The sequence below is a fragment of the Simochromis diagramma genome, unplaced genomic scaffold (genome assembly GCF_900408965.1).
Source record: "Simochromis diagramma unplaced genomic scaffold, fSimDia1.1 OVJJ01000669.1, whole genome shotgun sequence".
Lineage (NCBI taxonomy): Eukaryota > Metazoa > Chordata > Actinopteri > Cichliformes > Cichlidae > Simochromis > Simochromis diagramma.
In genome coordinates this window covers 1,452,901-1,470,652 of record NW_024387458.1, presented here as the reverse complement: position 1 = coordinate 1,470,652, position 17,752 = coordinate 1,452,901, and the positions used below count along the sequence as shown (strand labels likewise).

The window sequence follows — 17,752 nt, the reverse complement described above, 5'->3', positions numbered from 1 at the left end:
TCTGTAACAGAAAAAACTTCCTCTCGCTCCAAAATCTTCTGTTGTTTCTGAACGTCACCTCTGACCCTGAAATGTCCTCAGTGTGGACGTAAAACAGTGCGCACACACACACACACACACACACACACGCTTTCCCTGCAGATGCATCCAGCTGCATCTATTATGGGCTGGCAGGTTGCCTGGGAAACCTTTTAGGCCTAACAGTGTGTGATTAGACGCAGCCTCTCGGCTCGCTGTGATGAAGCACCGCTCTCACCTGCCGGTTGGATCAGGTGACAGGCGGGCTCCTGGTTGCCGAGAGCAACTGAGAGGTCGCAGGTCTGACGCCCACTCCAGCTCGTGGGCACAAACACTTGCATCATTTAAAAATGGGCACTCGACACTCGAAAATCCCGACGTCTGAATAACGACCTGTGTGTGTGTGTGTGTGTGTGTGTGTGTGTGTGTGTGTGTGTGTGTGTGTGTGCAGGTGGGGACGGTGTGGTGGGATCGGTCGCTCTGAGGATCGTCATGGGCAGCTGGTGGCTCTTCACGCTCATAGTTTGTTCATCGTACACCGCCAACCTGGCGGCGTACCTCACCGTGTCACGCATGGATCACGCTATACGGTGAGGTTCACACACACACACACACACACACACACACACACACACACACACACACACACACACACACTCGCCCTGACATGAACAGCTTGCTGAGCGTGTTTGTCTGCAGCTCCCGACGTTGTAAACATACATCTTTCATTCGCGCGCTCCGAGCAGACACACACAGCATCCTGCCACAGCGATGGGTTTCTTCCATCAGCCAATCACACGCTCTGCCACAATCTGCACTTCCTGCCGGGGTCGGTGACGCTGACCTGCTTCTAAAGCACCGCGAGCTCAGACATCAGGGACGGAAGAAATGACCTGAGCTAATGTTAATGAAACAATCCTGGTGGACGGCACGCTGGCTCAGAGGTTCGAGCTCTTCCTCGGAGAAACATGCTAATGCCCGACACGCGTGATCAAGAGTTTCCCTTCCTGAAACATGACTGTACAAAAGATTTTCATCAACACTCTGGATCTTGATGTTTTTCATCTCCACCGGTGACGTTATGTGCATTTTTTCGTTGTCTGGTTGTTAGCAGGATTGTTCCAAGCGTTGTGAGCAGATTACAGCCAGATGTTAGCAGAGGTGGAGCCAATCCAGATCCAGGGAAACAAACTCCAACTCAACCACAAGTTTCTGGGTCTCACGCAAAAATGAAACTATAACTAAAACCCAAACTGTAGAAAGCGACACATGAGAGCAGAAAGTTCTGTGTGTCCGGTTCTCCGAGTCTCGGACTCTGTGAAGCAGCAGCACTTTGTCGGGATCAGCGCTCAGCGAGGACTCTGCAGCTGGAGGAAGTTCACTCAGTCTTTATGATCTCAGAGGTCAGGCTGAGCTCCGTCCAGTAAGAGTACATTTATAGGGTTCAGGGTTTTAGAGACTTGCAGCTGTTCCTGCAACGGTACGTCCTGATTCAGAGTATCAGACACTGTCCACACCACTGCTTTACTGCACAGGACAGAAGCCTCCCATCCAAAGCTAACATCTGCGGGATTATGACTGAACGCCTCTAAGTCAGAATCCTGCCTCGACGCAGGCACATCGTAGCGCTGTGGATCTGCTCGTATTGATTGATTGCTGGGTCGGGGATTCGTGCGTTGCAGAACAACTAATTGCTGCAATCTTTTGAAAGTTAGTGAGCAACTGTGGTTCTTGAGCTACAGCAGTCAGAAGGTCGGTGGTTCAATGCCCATCTACTGCAGTCTGCATGCTGCGTCCATCGGAGCGTGAGTGCATGCACGATGTTAGACGAGGCCGTTATGGGCTCGTGCGTGATTGGTTGAAGAAGGCACACCAATAACAAAAAGCACACTTAGAGAGAAAAGCTGTAACTAGCAGCCTGTTAACCATTTACCACGATAAGACCACGTGCACACAGAGGCTGCTTCTTCACTTTCTTCATCTGCTCCTCATTTGTGACATACAGTTTCAAATAGAGTAGAATAGAATAGAATAGAATAGACTTTTATTGTACTGAACATGTACAACGAAACCGACTGTGGACGACACACAGTGGAGGACAAACTGCTAATAGGAGTGACGTCACATGGCTCTGTCCATCTTTTAAATACAGTCTCTGTGAGCTGATGTGGCGTGGAGCCGTCACTGCAGTCTCCACACGTGTCTTGCGAGGTGGGAGTCCCACGGTGTTTACCAGCCGTGATTTATTCGTCTTTTCTCGCCACAAAGAAGCCGTGGGCATGTAACGGTTTGAAAAACAGAGACCAGACATTAAGCAAATTTGTGGATACTTAATTAAAGCTGTTTCCTCATTACGCCGATAAACACGTTGGAGTTTCTGCTGAATAAATTATAACATCTAAAGACCAGTTCTGTAAAACTGTAACTGAGTGACCTCGTCGGCTCCGCGGCGGCTAATTAGCAGCGAGCACAGCGTTTTCCGTCCACGGGAAGCTCGGCTCTTAAAGAGACGCCTGACTCGGCTGAACGTGGCCGCCGCTCCTCTGCAGCACCGTGTTAATTGCTCGGCCGACCTCGGGAGCTTCTCCCGCCGATTCTTAACCTTAAGGAGGGAACTAAAGAAACTGATTTACATCAGTGCTGTGGGAGGCCGGAGACGGGCTGCTCATCCTCTCTGATTTAACAAACCCCGAGAGAGGAGGGTGTGAAGGTGCAGCTGATCTGCAGATGGATCGAGAGGCTCGCCTGCGCTGCTGAAACGGCTCTCGGCTTGAATATTTCTTCATGAAGGAGCCACGCTGCAGCGGCTGAGTTCAAGTATTTAATGCACTGCAAAAAAAAGCCCGTCTAACCAGCGCCGGCTGCCTCGCCGCTTCAGTCTTTTTCACATTTAACATTCTCGCTGTTGACGAAGAACGCGCTGACCTCGTGGCGAGGAGCGCTGGCGGATTTTGCAACTCGTCCAAAAGCCGAGGAGAGGGAAAGTTTGGAGATGTTGAAAGTTCACGTGTGATTTGCATAAATACTTAAATCCTCAGCACTAAGAAAAATACTCAGTTTGGTTTGTGAAGTGTGTTACGCAAGAAATGCAACGATAGCTGCGGACTCCTCTGGGCGAACACGGGAGCTCGAGCTGATCCAGTAACTCGTCCGTCACGTTCACCAAATATGAGGCAGGAAATTAAAAAAAGGCTGTTTAGAAGAAACCTCGACAGGAAACCGCAGTAAAAGGTTGAAAGCATGAAGGAGACCCCTGACTCACACGGGTCAGTTTGGAAACCCACTGGAGTCTGAGCATTGTCTTCAGCTCATCTGGGACCAGGTCGCCTCCTCCAGCGTGTCCTTGGTCTGCTCTGAGGCCACGCCCCTAATGATGCCAACTTTAGGCTTTAATACAGTTTAAACGGGTGAGTCATGGAAAAAATTAACCACAGAGAACAAAACAGACTCAGGGCTGGAGTGAGCCTCCAGTGGACATTCGAGGAACTGCAGTTTGTGGCATCTCTGGCACTTTCTCCGCTGCAGAGTTCAGCACACACTGCTTGTGATCTGTGAAGAGAAACAAACATCAAAAATACAGAAATAAACTGTCCTGAGTTCACAGAGCATCACCAAAATTCACTGAAGTCTTTGTTTCATGACCAAAAGGAACAAAGCTGCTCTGAGTGATAACAACGATTTCCACCTCCTCAAACTTCTGCTCGGCCTCTTTAACCTTTCTGAGAACTTTTGCACAGCTCAATAAATTTCCTGCAGACATCTAATGAGCAGCTTTTAAGCTGGACAGATAATGCTGACCCCCTTCATCGCAGCGAACCGACTGACGGTAATTTAATGTTCCAGGCGAGCAGGGCTCACCGTGAGCCGTGTTGTTTGAACAAACAGGCAAACACGAACCCGTCACGGGGTCAGAAACTCTCGTTTCCAGAAACAACCTGGAAAAACAAGAAGAGTCGCAAAAGTGGGAAATATTTGACTTTGATTCAGACGTTTTTCTGCAAATGTGCACAGATGGGATCGGTCAGCGACGGCTTATAGGTCAGGAGTGTGTCCGCTTACAGGAGCCGCACACTCAGGAGTTTGATCCTCCAGGATATTTCACCTCGTTCGCTTCACAATTCAGATTTAAATTTAAATAAAATTGGAGTTCATAAAGAGAAGCCTGGAGCAGCTCTTCATATTCAAAAGTACAACTTTCCTCATGTTGTAAATACTTTTTAGTATCAGGGTGTGTCAGAGTGTGATGAACCCCAACTCGCAGACCGGCCGCTAAGTCAACGACTTCACCGTCCAGCTCGTTCAGCTCCCTGGATCAGCACCCCGACCCGGAGGGCTCAGGCTGAGAATCATGACCTCCGAACTGGAGGTGCTGATTTTCTTTCCCATCACCTGACCAGTCAAGTCAAGTGAGAAGATAAAAGCAGACGAGATCCTGAGTACCAGGACGTTAACCTCACGCCACTCAGCCACGCCTCGAATAAAAAGCTCGTCTTGATTTTCAAAGAGAATTTCGATCCGTGCATGCTGGGAGGGAATGTTCCTCGTGGTCGAGCTCTGCAGATTCCTGAAAGAAACACTGCAGAAGAAGAAGGTGCAGTACGCGGCGACGTCATCTGTTGAAGCTTTCTTTCAGTCCCAGCTTCGTTCTGCAGGCCGACTTCAGACTTGTTGCTTTGAGGTCAAAGGTGGTTAATTAGTCGTCTACGTATTAATCGAAAGAATTTTTCTAGTTAGTAACTTTCAGCATTCAAGTGTCAAAGTTTTTAGCATATCACTTAAAAATCGACATCCCAGTGACCCGAGTGGAGTCAGGTATGAGGCCTCCACTCGGGCTCTTTGTACCGCAGTGATAGTGTGTTTCTTTCTCACTGAAACCCAAAAACACTCGAGTGCTGAAGCGTGAGCGGTGTCAACGGCGTTGGCGAGTGTTTGCCTCCCACCCAGCGCCGCAGGCATCAGATCAAAAGCAATATTTCATTTTTCTCTCTTTTTTTTGTTGTCGTCTTCACCTCGATAAAACCCGAGTGGTCCGACATCAAAGTCCGGAGCCTCTTTTTATATCGTCATCAGCCATCATCGCGCCGCTGTGTGCGGCTCTGCCCGGGTTTCAGGTTCAAAGACCCAACTGCTCCGAGCCCTTGTTGTTCAGCAGCTCCGTTTCCCTTTAAAGCGTTCGGCATCCGGAGTGGCCATTAATGCTGCTCTGCATTCACGGCCGAACAACACAATCAGAGGTGGACGAGCTCGATCGGAGCCAATCAGATCAGAACAGCGATTAGCTGCTGGAGCGAGGCGGCGATCACACGGGGGTCCGTGCTGCCACGGCTACTGAAGATGAAACGCTAATCAGGACGTCTGAAGGCTTTGCAGGAGGACTGCGGGGTGTTCACAGTGGCCGACCTTCACTTTGCATCCGGAGATCAATCCTGAAAGTCCAAAATTCAGGTTTAACTCACAGCCAGTCCTGCCTGAAATCATTGTTTAGAGAGCTGTAGTCATCTTTAATGTGGCACAATGCTGTTAGACAGCTGGAGAAATCACTGCTTCGAAATCTCTCGTTACTCATTTGAAGTGAAGCAGATTTTTATTCAAATCAGTTTTTATTTCAAAGGATTTTGATACAACGTCAGGAAAAAGTTTCCAGTTAAACCATCGTGCTGACAGGAAGTGTGTGCACTTCATCACACGTACAACACATCCGGCTTCCAGCAGCTCATCAACACCGAAGACCGCCCCTCAGCAGGCCACAGCAAACTGGCCAATCAAGAGAAAGTGGGCTTTTAGGGAGGGGTGGGGTCCTTAAAGAGACAGGAAGTAAAACGGCTCACTTCAGTCAGAGAAAAAGTGAATCTGGATTCTTCTGCACTGCGAGTAGTTGAAAGCTACTCCAGAAGTTCAAGAGCAGCCCTGCAGCTCCTCACTCTGTTTAGGAGTTTAGCTTGTCTTCACTGCACACACACACACACACACACGCACACACACGCACACACACACACACACACACGCACACACACACGCGCACACCACACACGCACACACACACACACGCACACACACGCACACACACACACACGCACACACACACATGCACACACACACACACACACGCACACACACACATGCACACACACACACACACACACACACACACACGCACGCACACACACACACGCACACACACGCACACACACACACAGACACACACACACACACCCTCTGGATGCACGCGTACACATAAAATAAGAAGGTGTAGATACAGGACATAGCTCCAGCTCCACAGGTCAGAAATCACCTTTTACACCGGCTGGGTGACACACTGACCCCTCGCTGAAGAGGCCGGCACTTTAACCGAGCGCACTCGTCAGATTGCGGTTTCCTGTCGGTTCGTTTAAGACAACGCTCTTTGGTCTGAAGTGGTCTCAGATCCCAGCCTGCAGGGAGGAGCGGGGGTCCAACCAATGACCCACGCTGACCTCTGTTTATTCCACACATTACTGTTTAAACATAATTACAGAACCAACACGATGGAATCAATCACAGCAGGAACAAATAAGCGCGAGGCCTTGTTGGCGCGAGACGACTCCTCCAGAGAACAAAACACATCGATTCACAGACTTCAACAAAGCAAAAACAGACAAATTAGTGTGTGACTGCATCTGAGCAGAAAGTGTGTTTGAAGTATTTTTAGCCTGGCGGGGAATCTGAATCGAGCTGTTTCAGTTTGGACCACATTAGGTTAGCCGCAGCACCTTCAGACCGAGCCTCCCTTTGAAGTCTTATGATGGAAACATTAATAAACCGACTGGCTTACAGCAGGTATGTCAAACATAAGGCCCGGGGGCTGGAATCAGCCGTGAAAAGACTCCAGTTTGGCCCACTGGGTGGCTCTGGAAAATGTTTTCATGTTTCACAATATTTCGACAGAAAAAATAAATACAAACATAAAGAAATTACCAAGTGAAGCAGAAACTACAAAGGTCCCAACCTGATGCAAACCAGTGATATGACATCAGGGACATGTTTGGGCTCCATACTGTCATATTACCTCCTCCATGTTTGGTAGATGATGTGGTAAACTTTGCATCCTGAGATTTTCTGTCTCTAACCTGATGACATATGTGCTACTTTGTTAATAGTCTTTTATTTATTGTCTTAACTTTCCTGTTTTTATTGTAAAGCACTTTGGTGTACCACTGGTCTTTTAAATGTGCTATACAAATAAAGTTGTATTGTTCTTGGGTGTAAGTCCAGTGGTTTGCACCTCATTGTAAACTCTGTATTTCCATTTGTAAAGACTCTGAGCTCTTTGAGAGTGTGTTTGACTTGGTGACGGTTTAGTTCAGAGGATCCTGTGGTCTTTTAGGTCTTTTATGTCTTTAGGCCACCTTCACTTGCAACAACATCTCTTTGGACCTCATCCTGAAGTTTAGCGTTCCAAGCTGAAGACATTTGACTTTAGAAAGGTATGAAGAGATGAACATAAGCAAACAATATAATGACATGACAACATGTGAATGATTATGATTGGTAATTACTTTGGACTCTCCGACTGCTGTTTGACTGAGGTCACGGCTGCAAACTGGACGTGTGCACTGAGCCTCAGATGGCCCTACACGAGCCTCCTGCAGTCTAATGTCCTTCACCTGTGCTTCACCTCTTACCTTCACCTAGTTTGTTTTTAACAACCCTTCCATTTCTGTCCTCCAGGTCTTTCCAGGACCTGGCGAGGCAGATCGACGTGGACTACGGCACTGTGAGGGACTCGGCGGTCTACGACTACTTCAGGAACAAAGGCACCAACCCTCTGGAGCAGGACAGCACCTACTCAGAGCTGTGGAGGACCATCAGCAAGAACAACGGCATGGATTACTCCGTGTCCAGCCCGTCAGAGGGAATACGCAAGGTACCGCAGAGGTGCTGGTGTGTGATTGTAATAGAGTAAAATCATCAGCTTTGGTTCCAACATCCATGGTTTGGCCTGCAGATGCAGCAAAAATAAATATCTCATAAATCACTGACGTGCAGTGGAAGCATGCAGAGTTAGTGGGAGAGCAAGGGTCAAACACCGGCGGCCTCCAATGAAAACCCAGATCAAATGTCCGAGTCAGCTGAGAACAGCTGTGTTCAACACTGGCTTGTTGTAGTAGTTACAATATTCACCTGACATGTGAAATCTTGAGCCTGGGAGGAAACACAAACCTGGATAACCTGAAGTGTATCCTGTAAAAATCCTTATCCAGCCAGACAGGTGGGTCTGTGGGAAATAAGGGGGCGTTCCTGTTACATTTGCCTCTTTGATGGACAGGTCCATAGTGCCACGGGCAGCTGTAGCTGCTAACTGGACCAAATGTCCCCGGTTTCTCTGGGAGACCAGATCCAGATGGTCCCAGCATCCTACCCCACCTGTTTTAACTCAAGCTGAAAGCTCCTCTCTTTGCTGAGTGTCCAAAGAGGCCACAGATCGGATGAAGGGATTACAAAGTGGGCAGTGCTGGTGTCACATGTGCTTGCTGTGATGCTTGTTATGGACAAATAACAGACCAACACTCAGCTTCAGATCTGACAGGCTGTTCCTCCCAGTCACAGCCCTGCAGGTCTCACTGCAGGGCCGTGGAGTCTCTTAATAGGACACGCTCCCCTCAGGGGCCCGAGGAAGGCCGAGTGCTCCGACCTGTTGTTTGGTAGAAGCACAAATGGCAGTCGGGGTCCGTCCCTCGAGCAGAGGTGATACACGTATACTCACATCTGCACTTCTCATCAGGGGCAACTTCAGATTGGAGGGGTCCGCGTCCTCTCCAGAGCGCAGTCCCAACCTCCAGGTAAAAGTAACAGGAAGTCGTGCTCAAAGTTTCCCCCTTTCTAATGAAGGGCTGAGCAGCTGAACTCCATTTGTGTGTTATATTGATGCACGCATATCAATAATGGTGAAAACAGAAGCACACGCTCCTCCTGCGTTATTCCCAGCAGGCCGCATGCAAAGACACTCCTCTGTTGACCCATTACTTAATTTCAACAGCAGTTTCACAATATCCCAATTAGTGTGTGTGTGTGTGTGTGTGTGTGTGTGTGTGTGTGAGGTGGTGTTTCTCTGCTCTACACTGTTGTGCTCATAGATCTCCCAAAAAGCCGATGACAAATTAGCGTCAAAGACAAATCGTCTCCGAGCGCATCCATTATTCAGCCATTTGCATGATAAACATCCCCACAGATTCTTTGACGGTTTCTCCCCACAGTCAAACACACACACACACACACACTCTCTCTAATCAGTTTTATTGCTATTGTCGACTGCTTCCTCCCACACGCTGCTTGAGACTCACATCCAGAAGCTGCAGTCACAGGACTTTTAGGCACCAGTGCAAACTGTAAGACGACCTCATACATGACTCTTCATAACCAGGACGTCCTCAGCTTTGATCAGCGTCGACTCCGAAGCTTTCCATGAACTGAGGTGACCGCAGGGACTGAATGATCTGGAGTGTTTTTGGCTCCCATCCAGTCCCCTTTTGTCAAATCCTGGATCTGAGCTGGAAAACTGGAAAAACAAACGAACGTTTTTCCTGTCAAACTGAGTTGTCTTTGACATTTCTCATAGATAAACTACAGAAATGGGAACAAATGATGTGGTTTGTAAATAAGCAGCTACTAACAAAGAGCCTAAAGACATATAAAGCTGGGTCTTTGCCAAACTGTTATGTGCAGACACAGCGCTCGCTTCGCTGGGACGTCTGCACCAGCGAGTGTTTGTGCTGCAATATGAACTCTAATATAAACTGATGACAGATATAAAACTACAGTAACTGTGACGTGAATGAATTTCCACGTTCAAATTCTTCATGTTGTTCACACTGTAGAGCGAAAGCTTTTTACTGCAGGTATCTTTGTACGAATCAGAAAACCGTGTCTGACCCGAGGAGGCAGAATCGTTCGATGAGTCGGGCTCCGAATAACAACGATAAACACCTGGAGAGTCGACGGGACGAACTCTGACTAAAACCGAGAATAGTAAAAGACTGATTAATCTGAAATATTATGTTTAAACACATGTTTTCAGTAACTCGTGTATGTTTTGGGACGTTGGGGACGAACATGTCATGAGCGCCTCAGCCTAACTGAAGAAACAGATCTAGGCTCTGATGTTTAAACTAAGAGAGCGATCGAGGAGGAAGTCGACTTTTTGGCACAAGTTTGAAATTCTCATTTGCATTTAAATGCTTCAGATCTCAGTGACATCGTGTTATTTCTGGCCAATCTCAGCCTTGCTTTCGCCACAGCTCGGTGAGAGGGCGGGGTGGGGAGGGCGTGCAGGGATTGGCTAAGACGAAGCAGTAAGCTTTGTGTGGTCAGCGAAAGTTTCTGGCCTCTGCGGGATTATCAGGCTGGAAAAATAAACCCTGGAATATTTTGTATGCATTGTGCAGCGTGATTCCTGTAAGTCAGCCTGGAGACTGAACCTTCCTGTAAAAGGAACTGATGGATGGATGAGAGTCTTCAGATAAATCCTGACGTCACTTCTCAGCATTCACCGTCCCGCTGGCTGAATACAGACGAGCTGTGAGCTCCTCTCGGGGTTGTGAGAGCAGGTCGGGGGTCTGTCTGTGCTTGGTGCCCTGATTCGTCCTCCTTTGATTCAGAGGAATGTCTCCTCTGCTGTCCCTGTGTCCTCTCCTAGCGTAGCACGGTGCACATCCTCATCTCCTCAGAGAGAGAGAAGCCCCTCCCTCCCTCCCCGCTCTCTTTAAATAAGAGGACGGAGCTAACAGCAGCACCTGCGCGCAGCAGATCATCAGACAGACGTGACGTCGTCATTAGTTTGTAACAGCGGGGAGGATCTGAGAAAGAGGAGCGCGCACAGTTTTCAGTTACAGCGAACAGGTTGAAGGAGGCAGATGCAGCAGATCTGCTGACACAGTGAAAAAAACACCGACAACCTCATCCACTACAACCCCACCTGCTGCTGCTCCCGTATCTGTGTTACTGTCACCTCCTCACCCAGCTGGGGGGAGCACACCAGCCTGACTAACACTCCTGCAGGTATTTAGCATCACAAAGAGACTTAGACACATTTACAGAGGACATCAGAGCGCAGCTGCACGAGGTTATTTATAGAGATGTATGCATGCAGGGGAGGAAATCACACTGCAGGATTTGTAAGCTAATTTGTTTCTGTGTCAACATTTCAAATATACAAGTGAAGAAAACAAATGCAAACATAAAAAATGGATTCAAGACAGAATATATCCAAGAAAAAGTCTGTAAGCGTGGATATCTGAGGCACTATCAAATATTTATGACTGTGCAGTCGTGACACCAGCCGACAGCGACTTTAATAAATACCCATGGCGCCGCGTGCATTTCCACACGTGACACGGTTACTGTGGAACTGAATCAGGATCTGAGGGTAAATACGGTCGGTGTTCTTGTGCACAGCGTCGGGTCAGCTGCAGACTTCAGGTTTAGCTCTGCTCTGGATGAAGCCGCCTCCACCCGAGAAAAGTCTGAATCCAGTAACAGTGGAGGCATTTGAGAGTCGCTGATGATGACGAATAAGAAACCATCAAATAACCATGCCCCCCCCCCTCCCCTCTGTGTCTGCAGGCAAAGAAGGGTCCGTACGCCTTCCTCTGGGACATGGCGGTGCTGGAGTACGTGGCCCTGACGGATGACGACTGCACCGTCACCGTGTCGGGAAGCAGCATGAGCAGTAAAGGCTACGGCATCGCCATGCAGCACGGCAGCCCCTACAGAGACCTCTTCTCACAGAAGTAAGTGAGCTCGTGTTGCCGAGGAGGGAAACCTCCTTATTCCCAAACTGCACCTGTAAAGCTGAACTTTACCTGGCAGGAGTCAGGGTGGAGTCAGGGTGGAGGTGGCAGGAGTCAGGGTGGAGGTGGCAGGAGTCAGGGTGGAGTCAGGGTGGAGGTGGCAGGAGTCAGGGTGGAGTCAGGGTGGAGGTGGCAGGAGTCAGGGTGGAGGTGGCAGGAGTCAGGGTGGAGGTGGCAGGAGTCAGGGTGGAGTCAGGGTGGAGGTGGCAGGAGTCAGGGTGGGGTCAGGGTGGAGTCAGGGTGGAGGTGGCAGGAGTCAGGGTGGAGGTGGCAGGAATCAGGGTGGAGGTGGCAGGAGTCAGGGTGGGGTCAGGGTGGAGTCAGGGTGGAGGTGGCAGGAGTCAGGGTGGAGTCAGGGTGGAGGTGGCAGGAGTCAGGGTGGGGTCAGGGTGGAGTCAGGGTGGAGGTGGCAGGAGTCAGGGTGGAGTCAGGGTGGAGGTGGCAGGAGTCAGGGTGGAGTCAGGGTGGAGGTGGCAGGAGTCAGGGTGGAGGTGGCAGGAGTCAGGGTGGAGGTGGCAGGAGTCAGGGTGGGGTCAGGGTGGAGGTGGTAGGAGGCAGGGTGGAGTCAGGGTGGAGTCAGGGTGGAGGTGGTAGGAGTCAGGGTGGAGGTGGCAGGAGTCAGGGTGGAGTCAGGGTGGAGGTGGCAGGAGTCAGGGTGGGGTCAGGGTGGGGTCAGGGTGGAGGTGGCAGGAGTCAGGGTGGAGTCAGGGTGGAGGTGGCAGGAGTCAGGGTGGAGGTGGCAGGAGTCAGGGTGGGGTCAGGGTGGAGTCAGGGTGGAGGTGGCAGGAATCAGGGTGGAGTCAGGGTGGAGGTGGCAGGAGTCAGGGTGGAGTCAAGGTGGAGGTGGCAGGAGTCAGGGTGGAGGTGGCAGGAGTCAGGGTGGAGTCAGGGTGGAGGTGGCAGGAGTCAGGGTGGAGTCAGGGTGGAGTCAGGGTGGAGGTGGCAGGAGTCAGGGTGGAGGTGGCAGGAGTCAGGGTGGAGTCAGGGTGGAGGTGGCAGGAGTCAGGGTGGAGTCAGGGTGGAGGTGGCAGGAATCAGGGTGGAGGTGGCAGGAGTCAGGGTGGAGTCAGGGTGGAGGTGGCAGGAGTCAGGGTGGAGGTGGCAGGAGTCAGGGTGGAGTCAGGGTGGAGGTGGCAGGAGTCAGGGTGGAGGTGGCAGGAGTCAGGGTGGAGTCAGGGTGGAGGTGGCAGGAGTCAGGGTGGAGTCAGGGTGGAGGTGGCAGGAGTCAGGGTGGAGTCAGGGTGGAGGTGGCAGGAGTCAGGGTGGAGGTGGCAGGAGTCAGGGTGGAGTCAGGGTGGAGTCAGGGTGGAGGTGGCAGGAGTCAGGGTGGGGTCAGGGTGGAGGTGCGTACCAGAGGAGTTGCTTACAGAACATGCACTCAGCTTGTTTCTTTAATGGTGTAAAAAGCGCTGCAGCAACAAAAACATTAAAATCCAGAAACACGGTTGCAGATCCGATCAGCTGTTCATAGCTATCACGTCTGCTATTACCTGCCAAGACAGGAAGTGATGTCATTTTCCATGTAGTTTTTTCCTTACAGGGCCTTTCAAAGGTCTCCTGGTGTTTACTGGAGTCGTGTCTGACTTTGTGCCTTTCTGTGTAGTTTCTGGGAGACTCAGAACTCAAACTGCACTGCTGGAAATCGTTTATTTTGATGCTGTTTTTTGTGCAAATCGTGCACAATAATATTTATTTTGTTTTTCCTGTAAATTTCCTGTGCTTGCAAACTATTTTGTGCAACTTTTTTGCCTTTACAGTTTTGAGGGACAACATCTGAAACTTCATAGACATACATGTAAAAAAAACTAAAAGTATTTTGTAGTTTATTGCACTTTTGTGCAATTTATGTAATTACTATGGACTTAATGCATGCATGTTATTAAAATTTGGGATATAGCAGTTGTATTGACGTATAACAACTTGACATGCTCCCAAAGATGACACTACAGCAGGTAAAAGTAAAAGAGATCAGCTCTGCAGACTTGGTTCTGAGGTGGGCTTTAAAGGGTTAAACAGCTCACAGAAGATGTTCAGGCTAATATCTGCCCGAGCAGGCCGAGCCGCAGTGAATGACTGTCGGAGGTGCAGAGTGCAGTCCAGCTGTACAGCGACTGAAACGTGTTTCATTGTGATGTGGAGCGGTCTAATTCCTGCAGTAATGTGCTCCCCGTGTTCAGGTGGGAGCGAATGATCTGATGGGTCTGCTGACATTGTGATAACGTGAGCCTAACGTTAGCTGGATTAATGTTAGCCTATAACCTGCTGTTGTTGTTGCCAGCTGTCCGGACATGTGACATGTGACATGTGAGCGTCACATGTCTAACCTGCTGACGTTAGTAACAGTGACAATATCGGGAGTAAATGAGGAGGAATCTGAGCTGCTGTGATGTAAATGTTACATCTGCAGTTTCTCCATGTTTGATCAGTCCAGGTGCACGACGCCCACGCTCACCGCCGCCAGTGTAGGAAGCTTTATTTAAACTAGATATGGGTTCATAAAGCAGATAACGCGTACGTGCTGAAAACACGGGCTCTCTCGCTTTCCGATGATGTTTCTGTTTCCACGGAGGCTGTAAACACGATCGCCGGGGCGCGATGGCGTCGCTCTGAGTTTGAGCCTTAAATGACAGTCGGAGGCGCGACTGTGCGGCAGCGCTTTGAATAAAAGCTTGTGATTTGTGCAGCGAATGTGAGCCTGAGGAGGAGTTAATGATGAAGGCTGGAGGCTTTTGTCAGGAGTTTGATCCCCTTTGCTGACATTAAGGCTTCATTATCTTCCTGTAAATCCTCCGATGTGAGTGAAGAGTCCTCACAGCGGCGCCGTCTGAGCCAATTACGGCAGGCTGCTTTTAAACGTACGCTAACGAGGCGACACTTTGACTGGAGGATGAATCGGTGTCACGCCGACTAATCTGAAACTTCACGGAGGAGTGCAGGTGTTTGAAAGTTGGAGAAGTGCTGCAGCGCGAGGTGAGGAACACCTCCTGCAGGCAGACTTTGCTCGCCATTAAATCAATAACCGCGCTCGGCGCGAAAGTCAATTAAGCTCACATGAAATGAGCCCGTATTAAGGGCAGCGTTGTGAAGCAAATGGGATTATTATGTGTAAACAGAAGGCCGCGTGCTAATTACTCACTCGATTTTGCGAGGCAGATGTCTCAACACGGGCTGCGAATTTTGAGGAAATTCAATCTTCCCTCCAGATGAAACGAGCGAGGCCGAGAGCCCCAAACGCAAATTGATCCCAGAGCGAGTTTAAACACCTCGTAGATCATTTAGTAAATCTCCACATTATTACATCATGAAATTAACACCGAGCTCCCCGAAAACTCAAAACTTTCTCATCCGTCTCGTATCGATCGGCTCCGAGAACGAAGAGGAAGGAAGCTGATGTAAGAGGCGACCCACGTCGACAAAGTGGCCGCCAAACACAGGAAGCTAGTTTTCGTGGGGTTTGAGAGCTTCACACGTCCTTCCAGGAAACAGGTCGTTAATACTGAGGTAAAAGTGGAGCAGGTGGACAGAAAACACCCGTCTGCCGCTGAGTCTGCAGGTCCAGAATTTTAATAAAACCTACGACGAGATTTATCCTTGAAGTTGTCTCCAAACGTTTTACACTGTGTGAAAATGGTTTTTCGCTCCTTGAATGCGCACAGACGTCAGTGGATCCTGGAAGCTGACAGCTGTTTGTAGCCTGTTAGCCTGAGTCAGTGTCTGACGGCTGCCTCCAGATTCAGGTAAACAGTCATCGAGTTGCAGTGATGGTAATATTATCCACATACAGCGTGTACAGTGTTCCACATCTCAGCGTTCTGCACTGGCCTGCTGGAGGTTTGCAGCTCGCACGCATTAGAAGAGCCCATCCCTCCTCTGCTCCAGCACAGAGGAGCAGATCCCGGTCCCCTTGGTGGGCCCTGTTCAGCTCTCCTACAGTAACTGGCCGTCTCTTGGAGTCTCCTGGAGTCTCCTCCAGGCTCTGGAGGCGGTCCTGGGAGACACAGCAAACCTCGATGTGCCACCCTGGAGGAGTTGGACTACCTGTGGAAACTCTGGAAGGTCCAGGTATCACCTCATGCTCCTTAACTGACCGGATCAATATCCCAGGAGTTTAACGGGCTCGATGCTGCACTCGGATTTAAACACATTCCTTTAACTTTGGCTTTGGCTCTTTGTTAACATCCACTGCTAACTCGAACCACATTATCCATGCTGTGAGCTTCCAGCACATCTGGTGGGTCAAGTATGAGATCAGTAGCAGCACAAAGCACAGCAGAGCTCACGATGGTTTCTTCCAGACTTTTCTTAACTTTATTTAACCGGCAAATGAAAGTGGACAGGCCAGCCGGACAGGTGGTGAATTCGAACCGTTAGACGTTTCCCCTCCAACTGTCACAGACCCGGCAGTGTCACAGGGAACGACTTAATTCATATTAAAGAATCTGAGTTAGGCCCAACCGCCGGCTGACTTCAATGAAACCTCTCGTCTGTGTCGCAGCAGGCCTCCTCACCTGCCTCCCAGGTGTGCACGCTCTGTGATTTGGCGTGGGGAATGAAAGCAGCTGGAGTCCGAGGAGCCGCTCTGAAAGCGTCTGAACCGACCGCGTGAAGTTCGGGAGCTGCCGTGACTCTCTGTGTAATCCTGCGACAAACAGGAAGCCACAAACAGCCGCTGTGAGCGTTAATAGAGATTTTAACACAAAGCATTAGCAGCAGCACCGCTGTGCTGCGAGTGCTTCATCACCACAGAAAAGGGGAAATGGCTTCTTCAGGCTGCGTTAGAGGCAGCGTGGGAGGGCCGCCCGGGGCCCGACTCCATGAAATGTCAACTATGCCTCCTCCTATCTTGTCTTCTTCATCCTTTGCTCTCTGCTTCCTCATCCTCTCAGGTCGTGTTCACGCAGCGGGCTAATCCCGTTTCTCTTTAAAGCTTTGAGACAGTCCGCTTTGTCACCGAAGAGCGACCACAGGACAGGATAACACAGCACAGCCATTGAAATCCAGGGAACACCTGCACAGTTCAATAGTAAATCAGATGAATCCAAGTTTAATCTGCCTCGGGTCATTGTAAGAACCGGCTGAGAGGTGACCCTCAGCAGGAAGCTGCTCCAAGAGAAAGCTGATGTCCAGTTACAACAATGTTTGATGGGCGAAGGAGCAGCAGGGAAACACTCGTTTGTGCACGTTTGTTTTTAATGTTTTTCCTTTGAGCAGAAATGCTTAAAGAGCCACGTGATTCTGACCGCCGCACATTTTCTAGCAGCTGCTTTACTGTGAGTCTCAGTAAGCCGGATCGAAGTGCGCATGGATGGGATTTCCTCCTCTGCCTGCGGATAACCGTCCTGTATTAAAGCTTAACAAGATGTTTGGGGGTGATAGCCAGCATGTGTGAGTCTCCCCCACAGTTACATGCAGAGAGCCTCTCGCAGTAATGGAGGTACCACACAACACCTCCTCAGACTGACAGCAGCAGAGGTCTGTGTTGGATGGAGAGAAGTCAGTAACTTCATGTTAACATTTTTCTGACTTTACCATAAAACACAACGATGACCAGATTAGAGGAAATCTAGGAAGTCCAAATGTTTCAGGAGAGGAATCTGCGGATGGAAAATGATCGTACCCAGCAGCTCAAGTTCCACTCGTGATTTCACAGAGGATGAATCCTCTCAGTCACGTCCTCATGTGTCCATCCACCGAGTTCTCTCCTGATCGATGGATCTTTCCCCTTGGACGACTCCTGGAGGGCGTACCCTCGCTTCTCCTTTCTGACCTGAGCGGTGTCCATCCTATTTCAGACCTGCTTCCACAACGAGGCGACTCGCTGTGCATCAGCTTACTGTACAGCTTACTGAGGCTACCACAACCTATCCACTGACACCAACCATCAGCTGTGAAGCTTCGGACAGTTCAGT

At 49.8% G+C, this 17,752-nt stretch overlaps 1 protein-coding gene across 4 annotated transcripts in view; it reads left to right on the top strand.

The window, feature by feature from the left end:
- Nucleotides 1-17,752, top strand: part of grid1b (glutamate receptor, ionotropic, delta 1b) — a 558,563-nt gene that overhangs the window by 523,921 nt on the left and 16,890 nt on the right. For all 4 annotated transcript variants that reach the window (XM_040014037.1, XM_040014036.1, XM_040014039.1 and 1 more), the window contains 3 exons: nucleotides 470-608; nucleotides 7,726-7,921; nucleotides 11,617-11,783. In XM_040014037.1, the coding sequence (XP_039869971.1) occupies nucleotides 470-608; nucleotides 7,726-7,921; nucleotides 11,617-11,783 (502 nt within the window). The remainder of the gene's footprint in view (nucleotides 1-469; nucleotides 609-7,725; nucleotides 7,922-11,616; nucleotides 11,784-17,752) is intronic.